At 35.8% G+C, this 27,113-nt stretch overlaps 3 protein-coding genes across 3 annotated transcripts in view; 2 read left to right on the forward strand and 1 right to left on the reverse strand.

Annotated features, from left to right (window-relative positions):
• Positions 1-11,151: 11,151 nt before the first annotated feature.
• Positions 11,152-12,317, forward strand: LOC120334865 (small ribosomal subunit protein uS9-like). The gene has a single exon (XM_039402380.2). The coding sequence runs from the start codon at positions 11,214-11,216 to the stop codon at positions 11,652-11,654; it is 441 nt and encodes a 146-aa protein (XP_039258314.1). The 5' UTR covers positions 11,152-11,213; the 3' UTR covers positions 11,655-12,317.
• Positions 12,318-12,327: 10 nt separating this feature from the next.
• Positions 12,328-14,908, forward strand: LOC120334863 (beta-1,3-glucosyltransferase-like). Its single transcript, XM_039402379.2, has one exon. The coding sequence runs from the start codon at positions 12,335-12,337 to the stop codon at positions 13,826-13,828; it is 1,494 nt and encodes a 497-aa protein (XP_039258313.2). The 5' UTR covers positions 12,328-12,334; the 3' UTR covers positions 13,829-14,908.
• Positions 14,909-19,884: 4,976 nt separating this feature from the next.
• The window catches only part of LOC120334934 (structural maintenance of chromosomes protein 5-like), a 34,572-nt gene continuing 27,343 nt past the window's right edge, over positions 19,885-27,113 (reverse strand). The window contains exon 25 of the mRNA XM_039402452.2: positions 19,885-26,858. Within this exon, the coding sequence (XP_039258386.2) occupies positions 26,718-26,858 (141 nt within the window). The 3' untranslated portion in view covers positions 19,885-26,717. The remainder of the gene's footprint in view (positions 26,859-27,113) is intronic.

Below are 27,113 nucleotides of genomic sequence, written 5' to 3' on the forward strand. Positions count from 1 at the left end.
GATCTTGTCATGACAGCGAGCTTATCTATCTATATTTAAGCTATGCTTGAAAAATTAAGCAACATGAAACAAGTATAATCGTAATTTGCAATGAATTTTAATCAAATTAGCCTATTAACAACCAGAGATGTAGAGCTTGAACAATTTGTAATCGTCTCTACAATGCGGGAAACATAAAAATCCTCCGAAAAAAACAAATTTTGAAAACAAAAACTTTGGCGTATGCAAGCTTTCCTCGACAGACTAATATAAACGCTTAGTAAACTTAATAAATTCGTTTTAATAGCATATTTTTTCACTATTTGAAATTCATAATTTAGACTCACCAATGAATTCATGATTTGGACTCAGCGACTACAGGTAGTTTGAAAATAAGACTCAAACTTCAGTAAAACATGCCAAACTCTGACACCACAGTCTTTATGGCAACGGCTAAACCAGGGGTTCTCAGTCATTTTTCCTCCGTGGCCAATTTTCGTTGCATTGAGATTCAGTGGCTTATTAACGTTTTTATGCAAGGGAAGAATTACAAGAAAAAAACTAAATCTTCCCGCGAAAATATACACTTTCACTTTAATAATAATTAGTTACTGCTCAGTATCAGAAAAAGATAGCATATTCAATCATTCATACGTCAATCAAAATTACCTATAATGACACAAAAAATAGCAATGTCTAATAGATAGGTTTGTGGCCCACTTCATATTGTCTCCGTGGCCCGCTGGTTGAGAACCGGTGGGCTAAGCGTTAGTCAATATCCAAGACAGTTGTTTCTCTCTCATTCCTGGCGATATGTACGATCGACTGTCGGGAATTGTGGCATCGTAAAAAGGGCCTGTGCCTGCTTGCCACATTCACATCAAACGGCGGATCAGCGCAATTCAATACATATTATCACCGTCATTATCTAATAAATAACCGTTTTGGTGTATTTAACCAAAGCTGCAAGATCACATTATGGCTGAGAGCATAGCTAAAATAAAACACTCCAATGAGATGCTTCGCGAATCAAGCAAAATGCAACACGCGTAATGATAACATACGTTAGGTTTTGCTTTAATTAGCCTTCTGTAAGCGTTGCCTAAATAATATTGTACTGAATATAATGTCGAATATCTAAGTCGGCGATTCTACTTGCAGTCCTGGTGACGTAATTCAATCAAGTCTGATGGCCAAATCCAAGAACGGAATAAAAATGACCTCATGTCAGCAAGATTATTTAAAGTCCAAAAAATACACTCTAATCGCAGTGGTTCTCAAACGGCGGGTAGCGCCCCACCAGCGGGCGTAGACAATTTTTCGAGGGGCGTGAAGCCAATTAAAAATAAACTTTTAGTTAGATTTAATCTTTCCCGCCTTTCATTCATTTCATTATTTACGTTCCACGTATTTTCAGCATGTTTTTTTGAATGAAACATACAGTTCGCTTTACTATTTGTTATTCCTTATTGTTAGTTAGCTAGTTATTTTTCGAGGTGAGGAGCGAGTCTTGACTAGTTCTCAAAAAGGGGCGTGGCTTAAAACGTTTGAGAACCACTGCTCTAATGCGATGTATCTCGAATAAAACATGCGTGTAATCGGAATATGCACTATACCTAATGGCTAATTGAAATAGTAAGTCTGCGTGTATAAGATACGAATCTCCATACGATAATCCACATCCAATATGGACGCAAATCTAGAAAGGCTGACAAAAAGAATCCCACCACTGACTGTATCCACATACAAACAGACATGCACGACGGTGTGCCGCAATCACACCAAACGTTGAAACTCTCAGATTAACGCATAGTTTGAGAAAAGCTTGCCAATTGTTTTTTATATTTGCAGAATTTTATTCACCGCGGGACAGCGCTTGGTTTAAGTGACCTAAATTGATCTCTCATAATCTACCAAACATGCCTCGATACTTGGAAAATAACTGAAACAAAACCGTTACAAACTCCCACGTCATTGTTCTCTCATCGAGGAGGTCTGGCATAACTGCATCGATATAATCGCATTGGGTCGATAACGAAGCAGTTTGCGGTTATAAATTCTGTTTCAGCTGACGATCGTTATATTCACTTCCGGTCATAACAAACAAACATATCACGTTAAAAATGGTTAAAATTGCTAAGTAGGATACTAACGAGCAAGCAGTTTTAAGGCTCTTAGTGGCTCCATTCGCCCCGTGCAGGGCTCTATACGAGCAGCAACTGATGATTGTCATTATATAAATATCTGGAGCAACAATTATTTGAAAGGAGAATGCCTAATCACGCTTTTACCTACGAACAAAACATACCCGTTACAACTGGTTAAAATTGCTATGTATTACTATGCTAATGAGAAGGCGGTTTTACGATATTCGTTCTGAACAAGGCCCTAAGCAAGCAATGAAATGCAAATCCATCAAGTATATATCGCTTCTTATGCTTTCTCTTACATTTTGCGACAAACAAAATAAATAAATCATTCATTTCTACAAATCGTTGTACAATGTTGGTTGGTTGAAATTTTCTTGTTCAAGTCCCATGCCCATCACCTTAAGGGAGGTAATAAATTTGATAAGCGACTTTGAAACGGAAAGATTCCCTCTTTCCTCCCAAATCACAGTATCTCCTTACCTGTCTATTACCTGTTTTAATTACAGTAATAGCATTTAAAATGGTCGTATATTAACAAAAAGTACTATCAAGTACTTGTTCTGATACTGCAAATGAAATTACTTAATGAAAAATAACACTCGTTTGTCACAAGCTACGCTCAATGGATGACATATCTACGACAAGCACTTTCCATTCAAAGTCATACAGCTGACAAGTAACTCGACCTTCTTTCGTCATGACATCATTTGACATTTCACCAAAGTAACTTTAAATTATTCTTTGATGAAATGAGATATTCAACCGTGTTTTTCTTAGTACCCACGGTTTTGAGTCTCGCAAGCACAGCAATAATGAGTTACTATAATTCCTGGAGTATTTTCGAAATGTTACTTCCGCAGTATATGTACCAGGTTAGGGTTAGGCCATAATTTTTATTCCGATTTTCTTTATTTTAGTACTATTACGAGTTCGAGGACTGTCTATGTTAGCCAAGTGAATATCCCCCTATCCATAGGTTCCAGTCCCTTTACACAACTTGATGTAAAATAGGCGCACAAAATTAGTTACCTCCATATTGGTATATAATATACAAACTTCTGGAGCGCTTTCGAAACAAACTGCAAGTCTGCAGCTGCTTTGATAACAATGAAATTATAGATGACCTTGAACTTGAGCTGAAATAGGAGTTCGTACTATTATGCTCTTCTAGTGAGCGCTTCGCGTCGGTCAGACATTGTTCAAACAATTATTTCGACTATACGATCGATGGTATTGGAACTTCTAATTTCGTGGACACATTATGATAATGAGAGAAGGCGCATTTATCCATTAAATAAAGTTTCCTGTTATCCAGTCAACCACAAAAACAAAACGTTAAATTTAAAATACATGCCTTACATCAACATTGACTGATCAGTAATAATCATAAGATAAAAATTCTGTATGCACATTTTGGGAATCAACTCTGGACACAATTCTTAATTTTTCTTAGAATTGCTGCGTCAAACTGGCTTCAATTTATTTTACCGATTTATACTAATATGGTAAATTACTTCCATAACATACCACCACACGATAATCTAGCTGAATTGCTGAATTTCCGGTGCTCTATTAGATACTATTCTCATATCCTGATAGCGTAATCCATCACGCTTAACTGACAAGGGTCATTAGGCAACTAATTGGATTTTCTATCACAAACTACGCCTAGATGACACCAGCTCATTTAACTGTTAGATAAGATGATAATAAATAGCAATAGAAGGAAGCCAGATTGCCTCATAACAAGGGAGCTTTGGTGTAATTCTTGTAAACGTGGAACATGTTAGGCATCAGTCCAATCCTGGCGTGGCGCGAACTACGGCCCGCGGTCCAATTCCGTCCTGTTGGGTGATTCAATCGGGCCCGCCTGACGTTGCCACAAATAAACTGAAAACCTAATTTTGATGTTTTAGCTAATAATAGATCAAAGATTTTGTTGGGATTGCGAGTAAATTTAGTTTTAAGCACGAGGCTTATTGTTTTCCACTTTCGTAACACTATAAATTCATTTCATAAAATGACTTTTCAGTCACACTCTCATGGCCTGCCAGCTTAGGTGGGCGAATGTTTTGGCCCCTGGCCAACGTTTCCTCTAAGCTGCGCAGCTGCACTGCCGCGCATACCCGCGCAGTACTTTCGTTCTGCCGCGCACCGCATAAGTAGTGTTATTTTGTTAATTTTGTGTTATTTTATATTTTTTTTAATTTTCCGCGCAGACCTTTTTTTTTGAGCTCACATGGCCTTTTATTCCGCATAACTAAGAAAGCTTTTAAAAGGTACGTTGACCCTGACCCAAAAACCTTGCCCCCCCCCCCCCCCAACCTGATCTTATCTAAGGATGAGCGAACTACCGCTCGCGGGAAGTATATGGCCCGCCAAGTCATTTTGTTCGCCCCTGCTCCTGGTGAAAGTTGAGGAAATTTGTTAGTACAGCATACAAAATTTATAAAAATTCCAAACTTCATTTAAAAAATTTAAACTATGAATTTTTAATTGTTGTTTTTACTTTGTCGTCTAATATATTTCTTTAAAAATTCTTCAACTTCGAAATTACATATCAATTTTTAAGTAAAGGTAGCTGCTACATGATATAGTCTCTTGAAAAGTTTGAGACGTACTTTTCTCAGTGCGGACCTTAGCAAAAAATATTTGCTGGATGCGGCACTTGTCAAAAATACACGCCTACCAGATCTAATCAGAATAAACATTTTGCAAGCCCAAGTCTTGGGCATTCTACTACTCCAGGACTGAATTCCGCAAGATTCGTCGGTAATTCCGTGCCGCTCAAGAAACGTGACAACCCAGAAAGAAGGAAACGACTCACAGCTTCATTACTAACATGTCTATATTTTTTTTAAAACAGGAATACACAAAGCTAGACTGCATGTGCGTGCGACAGCTGACTAAAAACACTAATTACAAACCCTATTTCGTAGACAGAGCCATCCTGCCTCCGAATTATAGGTGATTAGTGGGAATTTCTGTGACAAAATTTGCGACACGAAGACACGCTTTCACGAATCTCACTACTAAACCGAGCAATAAATATTTCTTCCGACATAGAAATGAAAATTTCTCTATTACAGTCTACAGAGCAGAGCAAAAAAAAATGAGTTATTAAACGCCGACATACCTATGCGTTTACTCCTCAAACAAGTGGCGCCAAAATTGCAAACGTATGACATCCTTTCGTTTCATGAGCAAATAAATTTATCTACTTCAAACCTACTTCAAGGACATATTATTAATTTTTTTTTATAATTCACTAGGTCATGGCAGTACGGCAGGGGTGGCCATCCTGCTTTCGACCGCGATCGATTAAAATCTTAAAAATAGTTCGCGGTCGACTGATGACAAGGTCATACATGGACACATGTACATACATGTAAACATACACAAAATATGCATTTTTCATGTTCAATTTAATTTGATTATTTAATTGTATTCGAAGTAAATGTTTCATCATTTTTTTAAGATTTATCGACATCACACAAATCTAAAAAACATGCTCGATTCTTAGTCGCAAGTGTTGAAAATTTCTTGAAAAACCATGAATGCTCAAACTTCAGTATCTAACTTACAATTTCCCCCGAGTCCAATTCTTCGTTCGCTTGGAATTGAAAAAAATCGAGCATTCTGATACCACTACTACCGTTGCAAATAAAATTTATCACACTACTCTTGGATAGAGAAAATCATTTTCGCATACTACGGAAGTTATTGTAGGATCGTTTGTCAGTCGAGACACATGTAAATAGGCAATTTCATTTCTAGGCGCTCCAGGAGTATGTATACCAACATGGAAGTAACTAATTTTGTTCGCCTACTTCGCATCAAGTTGTGGGATTGAAACCTATGGGCAAGAGGATATATTCACTTGGCTAACACAGGCAGTCCCAGAACTTGTAATAGAACTAAAATAAGGGAAATCGTGATAAAATTATGGCCTAACCCTGATACACATACTATTGCGGTGCGGAGTACCCATTTCTGAACCTAGGCAGCGGCGAAACTTGAATTTGTTACGTAATAATATGCTTTATCGGTCTTGCCCATACTCAAATGCTACATCGTATTTTGCACACGCACAATACTGTATTATTCCTGTTTTAAAACACACAACATGCGCTGCACGAAACTGGTCCGAGGCTGTTGTTTGATGTATGTTATCAAATTCACTCAACATCACTCATCAGACGCGATCGTATGCATATCAAAAATGCTACTAATTTAAATAAAGTATTTTTAAATGCGGCAATTCTACGAGAAACTTCCTGTGAGAAGTTTGCTACAAATCTGACTTAAAAACACGCGTTCGCAAACCCAGCAATTTGACATAGATTATGTTTCTATCAATGCCGGTATATTTCATGTATAGTCTCGATATAGCAGTTCTCGAATCCTCTAATCACGAAACAAATCAGAACAAAATTACTTCTTAGACTGTTTTTACATAGTAGTTTTATATTGCTTACAGTCCAGGAATTGCCAGCCCCCGAGGCGAATAGTCTTACTGTGCTTCTTGGTGACTTAACATTCCACGCATGGACTTAACATCCAACGTTACGAGAACAATTCTTCATGCGCCTAATTAAAATCTGACAACATGAGCAAAACTTAATAAGTTTCAAAAGTACTCTAACTCCCTGCTAAAGATAAGACTGTGTCAAACAATTATGTTGATGGATCGAGCATTGCTTTCGGAATAGAATCACACACACCGTATCCGAATTTGTACTTATAGTGACAATAATTACCAGCTGGAAATAATTTTACATTTCAATAATACCGCCTAAAATTTACGAATTCGGAAATTCATGAGAAGAAAAGCATTGGCGGCTGAATGAAATTTACTTTTATCACAATAAAGCTATTTGTCTAAGTATGTCGACAGTTTATATATTTCCAAATTCCCTAAAACCCGGGTCGCAGTTCGACCATCCCTGCATCGAGTCGAGTCGATTACTCTGTTAAACCTCTGTTTATTTAAATCTTTACTGCTCTCTTAATAATTATCAATGAAGAATAAAAGAATAAATCAGATAAACATCTCCCGCGGCATTTAATATCGCGAAATCAATCCGGACAAATGGTAGGTAAGCTCGTTACTTACGCTCGGCACCATACGAAGAGTCGAATATTTTGCTTACCTGTTTTATTTCAGCTTGTATAGAGGACATTAGATAATGAATAGTGCGAATAGCGCTATCCTGATTAGCGAATAATCACTAGCCGGTCGAGAAAGCGCGCGTTCAAGGATGTCGAAATATAATTTCTGGAAAGACCGGACATCAGAATTTTGAAATCAGAATCTTTGGTAAAAATAGTTGAGTAGCCTTGGCCTATATCATCGGCGGTGGTAACCGGACGAAAACAGTTATCTGCAATATGATGGAGCCTCATACGTCCTGGGATAAAATATAAAAACAATTGTAATCCCTATATCTAGCATAAATGTCAAAAGATGAATTCATTTTTTACCAAAAGCCAGGTCACTGCACACGCAATTTAAATATGATATTGCTTTTAAAAAGGGTAAATCACCATTGTTTCTTAAACTGACGACAGGACGATATAACAAATAAAGCAGTTTGAAAACACGATTTTCATACGTTATTTATACGTTTTATATTATTTCATATTCGAAAACAGCTGTGAACAATGGATCATTGCAGTGAGCATAGCCTGTGGGCAGAATCTAATTCCTATAATCTAAGATTCCAATTTATTTAGATCTGTTAACTGAGCACAAAAACATACGCATACGAACTGTCGAATTAATAAAAATCTGAAGAAAAATTACACTTGTTGTTTTGTTAGAATATTATTTTTATAAATAATGTGACTGTTCGGTTTAACCGCAAAATAGGTTGAGGTTTTCCGAGACTAAGATGATCATTGGAGCGTTTGTTTGCGTGATGACTGAGGGAGGAAGGTCACAGAAGGTGAATCCGGAATAACAAAAAGTATATATATAATTTGTACAACTCTCAAACAAATTTTAGGAAAGAAATACTCTTTGTTGCAAATAACGTCATATTTTTCTTGTAAAATTCTTGACCAAAGTTTAGACGTTGCATGATTGGAAACTATCGGTTTCTGACACCATGATCAGCTCCCAAAGATAAGACGTAATAATAGGCCTAGATGCATAGCCTACGTAGATCAATTTTTTGCCTGGAATAGCAATCGCAACTCCCTGACTGTTGATCTCTTTGTTTATGATAATTATTGTTCGCATTAATGACACGAATATTTCAACTGAAACTTTACAGCAAAAAACAACTGTCAGCGTAATTCAATATTAGTGTGGGTCGCTAATTCGCTGAACCGTGTGACCACAAAGGTATAGTTATCAGTCAATCGAGCGTTTTTTCATCGAGTATCAAAATACAACATTAACGTCAGCACATTATTTTTTTACGACGTTTTTATACGCCTTTCATTCCAAAAAATGGTAAACTTATGTGAGGAGCTACTTGGGATGGCGTATATTGCTTACCCAATTGGGCCATATGAAGATTCAACACCCGTCCCCAAGTTGCGCTCATATGAACATCTAATATCTAGCTCATATGAAGATGTGGTTATAGTGACGTCACTTCAGGAAATTGGTCAGGTCGGGCCCTCCCACCCACGCTTGATGACATGAAGATCCCCCCTGGCCAATATTGTACCTGAAGCGCAAATGCAAGGCGTTAATGGCCTGCCCATTTATTTTGTGTGTTGTGAGAACTTCTATTGATGCGAAAATCAAACTTGGTCAGAGGTAGCTGAATCTTGCTTGAAGTACTGGATGTTCAGTTAGGTCCATGACGTCACAACGGGGAACATCATACCGGAAAATAGAGTTCAAGGACGCACAGTACATGTCTTGTTGAATTTTATGCTGATTGAAAAGACCCCACGTTCTGTTATTTGACAGAATATTTTTCATTAAATCAAATTGTCTGTTCTGAATTACATACTTTTGTCGTAGTTGTATATTCGTTTAATTACGTTTTGTGCTTTTGACATTTTGGGTTAATTTTGAAGGTTTTCAATTTTATCGGTCCGCAAACTGAAGAAGGTTGATCACCACTGTTCTAGAATTTGTCAAGCCATTATTGGACACGAAATTTTACATATAATGTACATATATATATGTGAATCGTTTTTTATTATTATTTTGTTGCGCTTGTTAGTGATTTTTGTTCTCTTCTTGTTGTGAAAAAATCGCTTTACTCATTAACTACTGGACAAATATTTCTTTGAAATTTTAAGTGGCTAAAGGTATTTGTCGCTAGAAGGCTATTACTTATATTTTTGAACGAGCTCTCCTCCATGTGGCCGTCAGTATTATGCAACCGTGACTTGGGCTCGGATAGTAAGCTACTTTCAATTCTTAGGCGGACTTTGTAATTCAAACTTTTAAATGTTGCTATTGGGAATTAGAACATAAACTAAAAACAAGAAATCAACAGAATACAGGAGTTAATTAATATGCGCTCAAGTTCTCAAGTCAATTTGTTTGCTTTCAAGTTGGAAGATGGGGCTGGGAGTGTGATTTTTATGAATATCATGGAACCCCAATTCAGTTTCGCTCGTATCCAAGCCCTCGTAGACAGCTATATATATGTAAGACATCACCTTTCAAAACAGATCATGTTTTCTATATTCAACCAAGTTGCTGGCATTGTCGCTTAACATATGACTGATATCGACAATAAATGAGTACAGTGGTTCTTGAACTTTTTTAAAATGGCACACTAAAATATTATTTGGCCTGTGCGGGCCCCTTCGTAGCCTGGTCTTAATCTTTAAACATATAATATATGGAATATATACAAAACATATGAACGATACTTACATTTAATGTATTGTAAAGGATATAACAGAATCAATATTGACAATTTCCCTACAACCAGCTATTTACTTCCGAAAAGATAAGTTTATTTCGACTCCATAATCAGCATAAACGGTTGATAAAAACAAATAAATAAAAACTGATTATGAAATCAGGAGAGTACACAGAACAGAACCTTGGATAAGGTTTAAAACGTACAGAATAAAAGATGGAAGGTATTGCCAAAAAGAAGTGGTACGTGTTCACTCACCTTAAACTATTGGATCAAATCATACACATCGTAATGTAGGCTACACTGGAACAAGTCAGTCAACAAGCTACATCACGCGTTTTTCTATACAGCGTCCCCAACAATTGTCTAAATAAATGACATGTGTCACGTCACGTAAACACATTTATAAACATTCTCATTGAAATTGATTGATTAAACAACTAGACGGGAAAATAATCGGGGGTTTGAACTGTCGAGTCCGACCTCTAGTTTCAGATCCCCTGAGTTAGTATGAGCATAAATATATACTACTACGTAGTACGTTTGAGGGCCTGCCACACTGTGATTTTGAATGCTTTATTCCCCAGATCGGTAATGGGTCCAACTTCTCATAACAGGTAGGTGTCTCTGTGGTTTTTAAATTTTAGTTTTTAAATGGCCAAATTATAACATATCGGATCAGGAATTTCCTCATTCCGTCATACCCTATTCATTGGCTAAGCAGGAAACGTTGCCAACTGTTCCTGCATCTACGATTTTCATATTTACCCCGGTCGACGATTGCCAGCATTTTCCTATCCATTAGCACGATGAGCCAACCGCCGCAAGTATATTATATATTCCGACATGGACTGATAGCTGGACGAGACGCTGTGGTTCGCCCTATGATCAAGTTGATTTATCGGGTCCCCTTTCCCCCGGAATAAATATGAAATTCCTATCCTACCGCAGTGAATCCATAACTGCCACGCTGGAGTTGCGATCCCTCATTTACTAACTATGAAATATTTTTTTGATATTTTTATTTATTTTATTGATTTTCTGTGTACGGTGCATAGCACGCAATTTCAATATTTTATATATTGAAAAGGTAGACACTTATTTTTATGTAAAATGAAAAGTTTTTTTTCCGTAACGCATGACTGATCAACAAATCGGTGAATAGCGCCCAACGTGTACGATATGTTTTCGGTCCTTTTGCTTCGAGTGATAAAACGTCCGTGCGCGATTTTTGTGCAGGAAAATGGCTTCAATAAAACAGCCCCAATCAGTCCAGGTTTATGGTCGTAAGAAGACCGCTACTGCTGTAGCTCATTGTAAACGAGGAAATGGGATCGTAAAAGTCAATGGAAAGCCTATAGATGTTCTTCAACCAGCTACTTTGAGATACAAAATCGAAGAACCCATTATGCTTTTGGGAAAAGAGCGATTTGAGGGAGTTGATATTAGAATCCGCGTTCGTGGAGGAGGTCGTGTGTCTCAAGTTTATGCTGTACGTCAAGCACTTGCTAAATCGCTGGTCGCTTACTACCAGAAATTCATTGACGAGGCTTCAAAGAAAGAAATCAAGGACATTTTGATTCAATATGATCGTACTCTCTTGGTTTCTGATCCCAGAAGAAAAGAAACAAAGAAGTTTGGAGGTCCAGGAGCCAGAGCGAGATTCCAAAAATCTTATCGTTAATTTTGGACTTGCTCTTGTTACAATGAAATATGTTTTCACGATGTTGCATATTTCATCTGCATTTTTCGAAGTTTGGTCATTTAATAGTAGATAATAGTGAATAAATTAATGTACAACAGTACTTTGTATATTTTGCTTTATTTAGTATCATGTACACCTTTAACAGAAATTAATGAAGTGTGCCTGGTAATAATAAAAAAACTTTAAATCAGAAGTGCCTTTGTTATTTTTTCACGTCTTTTGAATTTCTAAATAAAAGTGGGTCGGTGTGTACTAAATTTTATTAGATCTGATTAGCTGAATTTTCATGTCTTACTTTGTAGTTATTAGGCATTATATAGACTGAATTTTCAAAAATGAATTTCATTGACTTGTTGTAATTATATTTTCAATCAATGATGAATATACTTTGTTTGAAACTTTTCTTGACCTAATTACATCCGTAGGTCAACATTAATAGTTTTTCAACCACTTTATTGTGCTTCGTAGTGAATCCAATTTATTACAATTGTAATATACAGTCTGTTATTGTAAATTGGCGAATTTACTTCTCTAAAACCCCTGTGTGTTTCTAATTGTTACATTGTATTGTACTTTGATATATTCACCATTATCTGCTATTGCATGTTCAAACTTTATCTAATGCAAAAATGTTTTTCCCAGTTTAGATAATAGATAAGATGTATAGATATGAAGCATTCTTGTGTTGTCTTGTCGCAACTTTTATGGTTCAACATACCACTGAAGCAGCATTGCCGAGCCTTTACATTGTGATCCGAAGCCAACCTAACTCCTATCATGAAATGAAATCATCTGTACTACTTCGTGATATAGAACAACAAGCTGATGAAATCAACGCCGATGTCAGTATTGTCGAATTGCATCGAGAATGGCCGGACGATTATGACAAAGCGTGGGCAATATTACCTATCATGCCGGAACTTGTAAATTCCGAGGCGATGAAAAAAGATTGGGTTATGTTCCTTGAAGATTCCACTGTTATTAACATAGAAAAAGTTCTAAAAGTTTTGTCAAGATTTGACTCTAAAAAAGATTTGTTTTTAGGTAGAGGACTTTACGATACCGACATGGTGATTATACATCATTTTTCATCAAGAAAAGCCCAAGGAGGCGGTCGTTTCCTTTTCCCAGATTTCGACGTTGGTTGGGTCCTGAGTAGCATCTTAGTAAGAAAAGTTGGCGACGATTGGTTAAAATCTCCACCTGGTAAAGACTTCCTAATTGACTTAAAACATGAAATAGCTGTCCATCTTAGCGATAAACACAATGTCGAACTTACGAATGTTGAAGAATTTTGTGGATCGGGGGAAGAAACTCCGAACTGTGCTACTAATGTTTTAAAAGACATTCCGATTTGCGATGATAAAATTACTCTGGATGATATTCTTGTTAGTGTTAAAACTACTCTAATGTTTCATAAAGATCGTGTGAAGGTTGTCATGGATACTTGGGGGCCAAAGGTTAAAAATATTGTATTTTATAGCAATTATACTGACCCTTCTATTCCTACTATCGACTGTGGCGTGCCGAACACAATACGCGGTCACTGTGGCAAAAGTGATGCAATTTTAAAAGATTTCTTGAAAAGAGCGGAAGTGAACGATTACAAATGGCTTGTTGTGGCTGACGATGATACTATAATGAGCGTCGCTCGTCTTGTGCAGTTTTTGAATTGCTATGATCATGAAGAAGCTACATTTCTTGGAGAAAAATACGGTTACGGACTTAACATTAAAAACGGTTACGCTTATATCACAGGGGGAGGTGGGATGGTGTTCAGCAAACCAGCAGTCGAAGTTTGGGTGAAAGAGTGCAAATGTCCGTCACTTGACACACCAGACGACATGTACCTTGGTCAATGCTTATTTCGCAACGGAGTAATATCTACTCATTCAACGTTATTTCATCAAGCACGTCCTCCCGCGTATGCAAAAGGTTTTCTTGCGAATCAAACCCCGATTTCGTTCCATAAGCACTGGATGATAGACCCAATCAAGGTTTACAGCGATTGGTTTAAAAAAGCAGATGCTGGTTTACCGACCTATAACCACGCAGTTGCTCATTCAACCGTATCCACAACGCCACAACCTATCGTGGCTCCGACCCCTTTACCCCCCACACCGTTGGAAAATCCACTGAAAGATGAGCTTTGATTGTGGACTCTGATAGAGCAAATATACTTACACTGGTGCCTTAGTTATTGCCATTCCTACTGTTTTATTAAGTTTTGTTTTACAAAAACAGAACCCAGAAAATTTGGTACATATTCTGGAAAAAACATAATTTTGCTCAAGCTGTATTAGATTTACTAAAAGTTTGAATACAATCATCATATACGAACAGAAGTTCAATTGTTAAACTTTTTATTTTATTTTCTTCTTAGAAGTACCGTAACTAAGAGTTGTGTTTTATGGGTTACTCTGCATGTGTATATTAGTATTACACTATATTATTTACTCTAAGAATTTAGAGACATTTGTCATAATAATACAGGGTGTTCCAAAATAAATGAAACACACAAAATTAGTAATCTTGGGTGTAATAACACCCTGTATAACACTAACCAAAGGTCTATAAATCTGTTTGTTATGTTCCGGTTGAGGTAGTAAAATCACTCCTCATTGAATTATATAATTTCATATAAAAGTGTGGTACTATATCTAAATTGTGTGTGAGTTACAATTTAGTCGAGGATTCGTGTAATTTTCACTTTGAATTTATATATATATAAAACCAACTAACTAGCGGACATTTATGGAAAAGTTATTTCTTTATATCTGTGTTATCGGGCGGGCACCTTTTGGGACCGTGGAGTTTGTAATTGATAAGAATAGACTTGAGGAAATTCAGAAGCTTCTGTGCAAACCAATTTCTGATAATATTTTATCACTATGAAAATTATGAATTCGTATTTCGAGAAGTTTATAACCAAGACTCCCACTCTAAAGCCCTGGTGCCTTCTATATTATTCAACTATATCTCTAGAAAGTTCTTTTTTTTATGTTGTGATTAATTTGCCTATTTTGATTATTGACTGAAAATTTAGTAGAAACCGCTGCTTAGTAATGTTCCAGTTTTCTTCCCATAAGCCGTTCTGAGATTATTTCATATCTACTTCATAGTAGTGTATTTACTTTTCTTTTGGATGTCGTAAATATGTTGCAGTTTGTTCTTCATTTTGAAATTGTTTACTGATGCAAGACAAAAAATAAATTATTCTGTAATGAATATGATTTGATGGTTGGTGGCGAATTAAAAAACAGGCTTATATCCAGTGGAGGAATTCCCTCAACGACTATATTACAAAGCGATATCTTTTACAGAAAAAGCTCAGAGGCATTGGAATTAACAAGCGTTCTCAGCATTCTAATAAAAAAAAAATTGAGTACGCCAAAGTGTCGAAACTTGATTTTTGCAAGGTTTGAAGTCAAGGGTCAGAGTCTAATGAAAGATTTTTTCTCGAATTCAAAGCTTTGACGGATATTCTCTTAGATGAGCATAATTTTTTAACAGACGGAAGATTAATTAAAACACTCAAAAAATTACACATCACTGCATCCACGACCTAGTATTTTTACTTGGACTGAGTTCTGGAAGTGTACCATGTAAGTGCTTGTCGAACTATTTATAATAAAGTTGCCAATAGATAAGAAGTTCAGTTAACAATCAAATGAAGAAATAATACGTGAAACGTTTACGGCATGTTGATTGTTAGGATGATAATTTATTGTGGAGCCAAAGCAGGATAAGCTTATTTAAGCCACCACATTTCATTGAGAAACCTCACAGGCCAGAAACTAAAATACTATAAGTAAAAGTTTATTTCGACTCCATAATCAGCATAACAATACATTTGACAGATAAAAACAAATAAATAAAAACTGATTATGAAATCAGGGGAGCAAACGAAACCTTAGATAAGGTTTATAACGTACAAAATATAAGATTGAAGGTTTTGCCAAGAGGAAGTGGTACGTGTTTACCCACCTAAAATTATTAAGTTATTTCACACACGCTCACATGCACCCACCAGCCACACACACACACACACAACCACTGAGAAGGTATTTAAAACGCGATAAATTTAGGATATACTATACAGTAAACAAAAAAAAAAAGAAAAAAATTATTTGCCACACCATATTGATATTTTTGTAATGGTTGCCATTGCCAAATTGATCGATCTTCTAATCGTTAATTAAAATATAAAAGGAAGATTCTATTGAAAACATATTGCCAAGCTGATTATAGTTGAAGTCAAATGCCAAGTTGCCCAACCAAAAGATAGGATAAAGATAAGATTTACATATTTATCCCGCGGGAGAGGAAAGCCGATTTGACGGAATACCCATATGGCGAACCACGGCCTCTCGTCCGGTTACCATTCCATGTCGGGTATGGGATTATTTAGGTATTTGTTTTTCCGAAGCATGGACTTGATGATGGAGGAAGCCGTAACCGACCAGCGGTTACGTGAACCACCCAACGGCGGCGTGGAGTCCAGCAATCATCTCGCACGTAACCACCCCGCATGGGATTCAAACCTGCGAACCCACGCAGAGTGACTAGAGGTGCGGTGGCGAGCGTATTCCTAACGCTTAGCACGATTCTGGCAAACTTTCCAGAATTGGGTGTATGAAGAGGTGGGCGAGACCATTTCATTCCCCAAATTAGAGCCTATTATTGCCAAATTATAGTCCAGATTGTAATAAGTAATTCAAGTTACCGCTAACAGTAAAATTACTATAATTAAGTAAATATGGAATAAATTGGTTACTAAGGGTGTGAGTGCGGTTTTTCATTCTTGGGTATTGATTTTAGACAAGGATATAGGAATAGGGTTGTTATTTCACAGGATATCGGGGTCTTATTGGCTGACATTAAAATGGGAAATGTTGTAAGACCTAATATTCCGCCACCAGTTCTAAATAGTAAATACTTCATTTATTGCTTGGGTAATTTTGAAAAACTGAATATTCGAATAAAAAAGCAGAAATATTATTAACTTATATTTGCCTCAGGGGTGTAAATTTGCAGACGTTGACTCATTTTGTTTGTTTCGGAATTAGCTGGTGGTGGCTGGTAGTGCTTACGTTATGGAAAACACCATTTTCGATACAAGAATTACATGACTGGATGAGTTAGCTCCATTTGAATACCTGAAACTGACTTAATGCAAAGTTTAAAATATCTCATAGTGATGTCCAATCTTTTTCTTGGGGAGTCATTGATTTAAACTCCAGTTACCCATTCAAAGTCGACTTTTAAGTAACTCAAAGTCTACTCGATCTAGAAGAAAAATCTACTCGATAAGATTCGTTCAACTAGTCTTGAGACTGAATAGGGGATGAGCAATTACTTTTCTGAGTAGGCCAGTCACAGATAATAGACTTGGTTACCTGGCCAGAGGCCCATAACTCAATATGAAAAAATTATGAATAAAAAACAGTTTATTTACATCAGCTAGGGCCCAGTGGTTCCCAACCAGGGTGCCGCGGCCCATTAGTGTGCCGCAAAAAGATTTTGGTGTGCCGCGAAGAGATGTCATTTTTTAATTTACCGTATTTCCCGGTGAATAAGTCGCTTTTCTAGACCCAATTTTTTGGCCGGATTTTGGGGGGCTCGTCTAATTAGGCGAGTATGAAAATTTTCATTTTTTTCGGTGTCGCCTTATTATGTATTAGGTAATGTTTTTTCATGGTGAAAGCAATCTCGAGTTGAACACATTTAGAATAAAATTTAAAGACAGTCTGAATTTCCGTAGTTATTATGGATTGAATATTACGCTACAAGTAAACGTCATTCATTAGGCTACTTTAACCAATGCGCAAACGCGGCGACCGCTCAAAAGGCATTGCATGGTAATTTGAGATTCCGATGTTGATGCGATTTTACTACCCCGACTTATTGGCAGGTTATATGCAAAATCCCATTTTTGCAGGCTTGAAAACGGGCCTCGTCTTATTGGCTGGGTGGACTTATTCGCCGGGAAATACGGTATTTCAAGTGATTCCAATTCCTTGAATTCCACAAGAATTACCCCATGGCTCTTGCTAACAAACAGAATCATTAAATTTGAGGAGTCGTAATTCAGGTATTTGGGTAATGTTTTAATTCTAAGTTTTCTATAATGCGCACGAACACCGTTTCGTAAAATTGAAAATGTCAAACAAGGTAACAAATTATTGTGCGAAATTTTTTCCAAATTTGTCTAGTAGAATTGCCATTATTGCCGATTTATTGAATTATTATTTAAACTCAAAATTACATTCAGGATTCACGCAATGACGGAAATAGCTCACCAACATCAGAATGCCTAGCATTCTGGATGCCCGTTGTATGTGTATTAAAATACCCGATATTCGACAATTTGTCAAAAATATTCAATTATTCGATTCGATAAAAATTTTCTATTTTGCCCACTCTTGCGATCTGCAATCATGCCAGTAATCTGGCGAAACGCGTGGTAGCACAAACAATTGCAATTTATTAGTAAAACCTTCATTAAATTTAGTATAGTGTACTATTTTTTCATGAAAGCGTGGTGGAATCGACGATTATTTCATATCTCGAACACAGAAACGGTTATTTTTCGGATAGTTTCTGCGGTCTGAAAAGTCGAATACGCGTTTCGACATAGTAAATGCTATGATCTTTGCCATCAAATTATGCTGGGGTCTTTCTCACGAAATTCATAACGTTAAAAGATTCGTCCATCGGTGAAAATTGTTTATAACTCTTTTAAACCTATTTAGTGTTTTTAACGATAATAATTAACTGTTGTAATGAAATACGGTTTGTTTGCCTCTTTCATTTCCTCCGCTAGTGTCGAGAATTACACCGTTGAATAATTTTGGCAATGGAAATGGAGAAACATATTAAATCGTAACAAAAATGAATTAGGTTGTGCAGAAGTGAGAATACCTGTGATAATAATAAGGCGTAACGTGGAACAGGGAAGGGCGAGAAAAAAACAAAGCGTATTAGCGTCACGTATTACCCGTGCGGCCTCGCATCTTTCACAATAATGTGAGGTGCTCTGAAGGTGGGTCTCGTGTATATTATTGTGAGAAAACAGTTATAACCATCCATTTAAATACAGGATATCTTGTATTAAAAGAATAGAATTTCCCTTATCTGATCTTCTATGTTTTTTCATTATTTTATAGCTTAATGGCTTCAAGAGTAAAAAATGTTTCTTTTTTGTGATGGGTATGCCGCGAATATTTAAATAGCTCAATAATGTGTCGCGACATAAAAAGGTGGGGAACCACTGAGCTAGGCCAACGCAATAAAAAGCAGAAGGCAACACAATCAAGGTCATTATTACGTTATTTGCATTGATATTTCCAATGAAAATTATATCCTTAAAACTATAGTTTCATAATTTCGCTAGGCACAAGTGGGCCGGGTGAAACACTTCAGTGGGCTGCGGGACGTAATTTGCTCACCCCTGGACTAGAACATAATTTGCTAAAACTCTACTTCTCGAATTACCTGTGACTCCTTCAATGACCTGCTATAACAATCCCGAAGGGTTCACCGATGAGTAGGGCTGGGAATGGTTAACCGATTTTAGATGGTTAACGGTTACGATTTATTTAAACCGGTAACTGACATCTCAGGTACAAATCACTTTTATGATGTACAATTTCTACAAAAATGATTACGTCAGCGCAAATTTCTCTCCTGTGGATTTTAATTCAACAGAATATCACTAACGGTGTTGGTGAGGACCTAATTAATGTGAAAAATAATTGAGGTACGAAGATTGCTGATTATGGAAATTTGTCAATGATAAATTCAGAATCAGTTTATGGGAAAAACATAGTGTTCAAGATTTTATTGCAAAATCGTCTATTCAATGTGCGCAGTTGATGTTGTATTTCTTTATGATATCTCAAAGTAGAATTTACACATCGGATACCGAAAATTTGTCACATAATTGACAATTAATAACGTTGCGTATCTCTTGCAGCAGAGCGATCATGAAACTATCTCGATTCGTGAATATTTTGAGAGAGATTGGGTTGAGATTTGTAACCGTTGTGACGTAATAAGCTAAAATCATAAATTATTACGCCAAACGTCACGCTGCGGTTAACCGGTTAATTTTACCCGGTTAAAGGTTAAAGTGTTTTTCCTGAAATTCCCAGCCCTACCGATGAGACATCCATCCAAACACCCTCGTAAAACATCCCAGTCAATATAGATTGTAAAAAGTTTTAATGAAAATAATCATTCGAAGAAATTGTAAACAAAAAAGAGAAAAAGGCCGAATAATAATATTAAACAATTAAGGACAATAAAATTACGAATCTTGACATCTCTTTGACCAACCGCGGCCAGAGAAATTTTTTAAAATAAATTTGCTCGGAGCCAGATCACACACTCACTCAGAAACAAAGAGAGAGTAATCTCTGAGCGGAGCTACCACTGAAGAACCAAGATCTACCGAGACTAAATAAAGCTTATAGCGTAGAATTGCGCATTGGTAAATTCCGATCAGAGCGCAATGGCACTACAAGGCAAGAGTATCAGTGGCCAATGGATAGAGCATGAAAACAGTTACTATTTATATACTGTTCATCTCCGGAAAAAGCTTGGCCAATGAAAACTAGTACTTTATCATAAAACCAAGCTTTTTTTTACACTTGGCCACATAAAAAATGAGCAATTTACTTTAATCAAAAACGGCCATACTTGAACTATTGTGATTAAATACAATTAGTACTTTATTTACAAGGTCTGTCCAAGTACGGCCGATCTAGATTAAAAAATAACAAAAAGCAGCTGAAAAAGACAGCACAAAAATATATAAAAAAATAAAATGTTGACTACGAAATATTTGATTGGTTTGAAATAACGAAGTCCAGGCACAGAGGAAAAATTAGAAAACTGTAAATGAAGCAAAATTACTACCATTTACCTGTTAATAAAAAGATATTTTCAGAGATACCTGTTTGTCAACAGGGTTTTATAACGTGCTCCCCTATTTCATAGAAAGTGTTCCTAGGAAATAATATAAAAAAAAAAATTCTGGGTGAAATATTAGGCCACTCCGAGAAAAAAATAGCCTTCTAGTAAGTAGCTTTATAAAGTACTGGAAAATTCAGGTGCTCCCGAAGTATGCGAACCAAGATGGCGGACATCGGAACGTAACATGGGTAACAGGTTAGGGTTAGGCGATAATTTTTTTCCAATTTTCCTTATTTTAGTCCTATTATCAGTTCGAAGACTAGCCAAGAGCCTCCCGTAGTATCTATACCTAAAATTATGGCCTAACCCTAACCTAGTACACATATTACATTCCGATGTCCGCCATCTTGGTTCGCATACTTCGGGAGCCCCAAAATTCAAATCAGTCAGCCTGTCCAGTGCAGAAAAAAACGATTTTTAACAACAATAATTTAGCAAGAGAACTGCGTCGAATAATATAAAATAATCTGAACAATATTTACTATGAACCTAACCCAAAGACTCCTTATTGGATGAAATCAATTAGCTCATCAGGTGTAGGAAAAAGTCAATTTTTAACAACAAAAACTTAGCAAAACAATGTATTTATTTGGATTCCTTTTTGTATGAAAAATAGATGGAAGTCATATTTATTTTCAAAAGCCATCATATTCATCAGCTGTAGCAAGAATGAGGCTAAAAGAACAAAATAGAGATGTTACAAGTCCTAATATTCCACAACTACCCTAGATACTCCATTTACTGCTTAGAATAATTTTTAAAAACTGAAAAAAGCAGAACGAAATTATTATTAACTAATATTTGCCTCAGGCGTGTAGATTTGACTTGTTTAGTTCGTTTCGGAATTACAGTGGATGGTACTGCTGCTTACGTTATGAAAAACACTATTTTTGATACAAGAATTACATGACTGGAGATGTTAGCTCGATTTAAATACCTAAAACTGATTTAATGCAAAATCAAAAATGAAAAAAATCTCGCATTTGTACACGAGTGAGCAAACGTCCAATAAATGGAAAACTTTCAAAACAATAAAGCGAGTGATGAAATTTCAAAACAAATTTTTTTTGCAATTATTATAAAAAAAAGGTTCTCTTCAAGCTGGTATCTAATCATATTTGAAGCACATAATCGGCAAAGTACAAGAGTTCAAAAATCAAAAAATATATTTTCACTCATTCTCTCTAGGAAGCTATTTCAAAATGGAGCCCTCGTTCTGAAATACTAGAGTAATTATTTACCGAAATTTGAAGCACAAGGCAGACTCACTTATTCCCAAATCTTAAAACGAAATGATAAAACTCTTCTAAAATACCAAAACCACATCTTTATATAACTTTACCTTTCCTAAATTATCAATGTTGTTTTTAAAATCCAATGAAAATATGTATCAAAAAGTATTACTATTTAGAAATAGAAACTTTGGATCTTCATGTTTTTTTTATAGCTAACTGTACTCTATACTTTGAAAATGAACATAGGTAGGAAAATTAAATCTGCCAAAAACAATGTTTGCTATAAGTCAAATTATACACCATAAATGTTAATTTTATTAGTTTGAAAAAAAAAACTTTCACCCAAGGTGAAATAAGAGTAGACAATGCCGAACCACATAAACTTTGTATCTTTTAATAATAGTAGCAACTAACATATCAGTATCTGATGTACAGTGCCTTCCTATAAGTGAAGCTACCTCATGAAAAATAAAGATTAAAATATATCTTCAGGGAATTTTGCAAGTCATTGTGTAATCTAAATTTATAATTTTCCAGGCAAATATTAGCGAGAGAAGTCAAATGAGAAAATTTCCAATATTTCCATAATACTAGGCTCCTGTTCTTTTTCAAATTGAAAGTGTGAATGAGCTTCATAATAAAATTCGAAGTTTGGGGCTTTCTGGCAAATTTTAACAGAAATTGACCGTTTGAATAGTCATCAAAATTTGGGGTTTTCTAGGCAAATTTTAAAAGAAATTGAACGTTTGAATAGTCATCAAAATTTGGGGTTTTTCTGGGCAAATTTTAACAGAAATTGAACGTTGAATAGTCATCAAAATTTGGGGTTTTCTGGGCAAATTTTAACAGAAATTGAACGTTGAATAGTCATCAAAATTTGGGGTTTTCTGGGCAAATTTTAACAGAAATTGAACGCTTGAACAGTCATGTCTTTAATACAACCATCACTCTTTATAAAACTCTCAATTAGTGCATTTCAGATAGTAAAGCGTAGAAGACGTTAAAAGTAGTTCAAAACATAATAAAATAGATGAATATCTTAAAAAATGCTGCTAAAATGACGTCCACACAACTCTGAATACAATTTAACAAAATTAGCAAAACTAAGTTTCTTTATAGGCAAAAACTTATGTCAGAAATGTAAATCATATTTGAACATACGGCTGACAGTTGTTTTGGCAAAGAAATGTCATTAAAATCATTTTTAGAGTGGTTTTATCCCATGTCATGAGAAACGAGTGTTCCCTATTTGAATACTTTACAAATGCCAACTCCACAAATTGCGATTTCTTATTTATTCGAATTAGAATACGCACAAATGCACATTTAAATGAAGGAATCATGCTTTTGTTAAAAGTAGAAACCTTTGTGAGACTGCAGTCTTTTTGAGGAAATTATTACATAGGAAACACTGCATTTGTTCACAAATATTCATAGGATAAATAATTCTGTCTTGCATGATTTCGGTTATTCACCTAATTAATTACAGATACCAAAATACCACCAATTATGTTACAATGCTTTGTGTAATAATTAGGTTTTTGACACAGATTGCTTCAACTAACATGGCCTTCAAATTTAGACTTTCAAAATATAGAGTCAAGTATTTCCAAAATAAGTGTAGGGCAATGACATGAGAAACCTACCAACACGGCATCAATTATTATGTTACAATTCCCAAAAATCAAATTTAAAAAACGGTAAAGTGTTTAGACACCGACAGTTTCAATTAACAAGATCGCTAGTTCGAATTGTAAGTTTGAGCTTTCACAAATAGGGCGATTAACTGCGTTACCTACAAACATGGCACCAATTAAATTGCAATTCTAATAAGCATTAGATTTTAAAAACAGTTCAATATACATGGTGTCCATGGAAGTCCCTCTACTATTTCGTCAGTGATTGTTTATGTATTTTTACTTCATTTAACACATCTGTCATATCTAAAACAATATACGGTATCGATAAATTTCCTTTGCAATTTAAAAAAATTTACTTTATGGACAACCTATATACCATGGAGTGTTTCAATTAGCATGGTCTCTTATCTAATATGACTTTCATAATGTAAAATTACCATATTTCACAAACCATAACGCACATTTTGAATACTTTTTTTTTTACAAAAATCGATCATGTGATTCATAATCGCACCTAACGTATGAAATAAAAATCCAATTTGAGCAATTCATTGATGTACGTCTTATGGTCTGTAAAATACAGTACTTAAGGTTGTTTGAAGACATATTAGCATGGCCTCCATCGTAATGTAGAATTATTTCCTTCTCAAATAAGCACAAGAAAATGAGAAACACAACAAAAACAAATTCTTAAATTCCCAACTCAAAAAAATAAAAACATAAAGCTGTCAAAATATTAATAAAAGTACTTTCAAAGTTATTTTCATTCTAGACTCGTGAAATATTATTTTGACAGAGTCGTGGTGTGTTGACAGTGGAATTAAATGATTTAATTACAGTTGAACATGGAATTCAATCAGGCATGACTTGCGGCGTTAGTACTTTCTAGTTTAAATAATAATATTCCGACTAAGCAAGCTTCAATGATTATGGGTGAGAAATGTGATCAGAACAAAAGTGTGAATCCAGTTAAGATGAAACTAGATATCGATCGGAGACCACCGACTTATCGATCTTACGGTTTCGATTCCTTTGCTCTGACTCAATAGCAACACCGCATGTCCCATCACTAACTCGCTGATTATACGACATAATTCATCCAAAATCAAAAGGCTTCCGGTCCGAGATATGACGGATGCACATGCAAAATTTGGAACAGATTCAACCTCGCTTTCGTGAGATATCGTGTAACATACGAAAGTGTCTAACATACTAATCGATCGAGATCGATAAGTAATCATTCTAACCAGTCATGCTCCATTGATTACTTTACAACAGGGGTCAGCAAACTACGGCCTGCGGAGCAATATAATCCGGCTTGCAACGATTCACTGAATTATATTAACAATACAGCTGTATTGACGATTATATGCTTTACGTGACAGAATTTGTTTGAGACACTGAATTATATTATAACCTAACAAGTATATAATTCACAATCACTCATTTAATGAGCCTATAATTGATTATAATTAGACAAATGGCAACAGAACGAAAAAAATTTGATGCTGAGTCCAAATGGTTTAATGACGCAGAAAAAATTCAAATGATCAGTCTTCGCGCACTGCTTGAAATTTAACAGCAATCTGTGTTAAAAAATGGGATTCATTTGCCATTCCTTCGGTTTTTAACTTTCTAAAATATGTGCGGCCCGCCAATGACTTGCAACCTTTAATTTTGGCCCGCGAATGACAAAAGTTTGCCGACCCCTGCTTTACAAGATCATGGATAATAGTGAGCACCTAGTACAGATGAAATAATTCTGTCTGGTCATGCACCATTGACAATTAGAATGAAAAATATTCTGACTGATCATGCTCCATTGATTACAATGGTAGAATATTATCATAACAAAATCGAAAGCTTAATTAAGTATTAATTTCTGTTGACATACAAGAGATCGTAGGTTGAAACCCCTGTTAATCCATTTCCAGTACGTGCTTAAATTTCACTTGGCACAATAATTGATAGAAGTCACATTGAAATGAAACCTTGCAACGAGATCCAACTGATTGAGTCCATAGTTTTTATGGTTAAGTGTTATAAATAGAGGTGTGCAACCTTTAAAACAGGAGGGTCAGCTACAAATAACTGGGTGTAACCGTGTTTCGCGAGCCGCACACCATTCAAATTGGCGCTTCTCCGCATGGCTATTAATTTTTTCTTTGCAGACCGGCCCGCAGGTTGCACAACCCTGTTATAAATGATGGTGTATGTTCTGGGTTGATGCAAAACTCAAAGTGTCCTGTATAAAATTTGACGGAAGCTAAATTTTTAAAGACGAGTATGGGAAGACCTACAGCAACTTGCAAATGAACACTTGAACAGTTTTTCATTTTGACACAAAAAAAGATGTAAGTGTGGATTACTAATGAGCTCAGTTACAATAGTTGTACTGCATTTGATTTTCACAAAGTTGGCAATTTCCATCATGTTGTGAATACACCTTATGGAAGTATTTTTTGCTCGTTGCAAAGGGAATAGGAAGTTTAGAAGTTTGTAATAAATCAAAATGTCCATATTTTACCACAGCTTAGATTAAGAGGATAGTGTGTTGGTTCTGGCTACATAAACGGCAAACTTTACCTACAAATCAAATAATCTATTTCAGTCGAAAAGCCCGACAAATTGTAAAGAAATTCACAGACATCTATTGCAGATTACACACTTTACCCGCTTTAGTTTTCAATCCAATGAGTACATGATGAATGAAAACGAAGTCCAAACATTGAAAAGCTAATTTCCATCCAATAAAAAGCAATAGTGGCATAGCACATAAGATCCACAGCATTATGCCACACCATAAGTGTGGGCAATATTTCCTGCCACTGTGCATCTGTCCCAGTGTACAGCGAAATATTGTGACATGGCACATAAAGTCATGTGACACCATGCCACAATACACCAAGTGATGGTTGGCACTTTTTTCCTGTCACGAAGTAAAATCTGTCCCCAGTGAACACAAAAACATTTTTCATGCCATCATGCCACGCCATAAGTGTTGGCACCATTTCCATGTCACGGACGATAATCTGTCCTTAGTGAAGATGCATAGGTGTCTTGAAATCATGACTTTCTATTAATTTGGAATCAAACTATAAAGTACAAATGGCTTATATTCTTTCGGCCACTTTTTTAGGCTTTTTAGTTCAAATTTCCAGATTTTGAACGAAAATTGAAATTCTATCTCAATCATCATCTTCGTAACGTAAGTGTCGTCTGCGTCGTTTGAAACGACTGAGCTTCCATTGCGAACAAGGCAACATGAAATGACCGTTGTATATACAATGCACTGTCATATGTTCGTTGTACGTTAGATTTGGCAAAAGCTGAAAAGAAATAAATTTATTTCTTAGTTGCAATATCAAGTTACTAATTTCATTACAAATATTCTTATAATTATTGTAATGAAGCAATGGCGTACAACTGCTACATTATGAACGTGTTTCCCCACGACAGGAAAGTCAACGAAAGCCCAAAACAGAACAAATTGGCCAAACGAATACCATCTTTCAAATACACACATGTATTTTAAATTTCCACCACCTAACCATTCCTTCGGGCCTGTAGTTGTAGCCTTGGAA

Source organism: Styela clava, chromosome 1, assembly GCF_964204865.1.
Source record: "Styela clava chromosome 1, kaStyClav1.hap1.2, whole genome shotgun sequence".
Taxonomy (NCBI): domain Eukaryota; kingdom Metazoa; phylum Chordata; class Ascidiacea; order Stolidobranchia; family Styelidae; genus Styela; species Styela clava.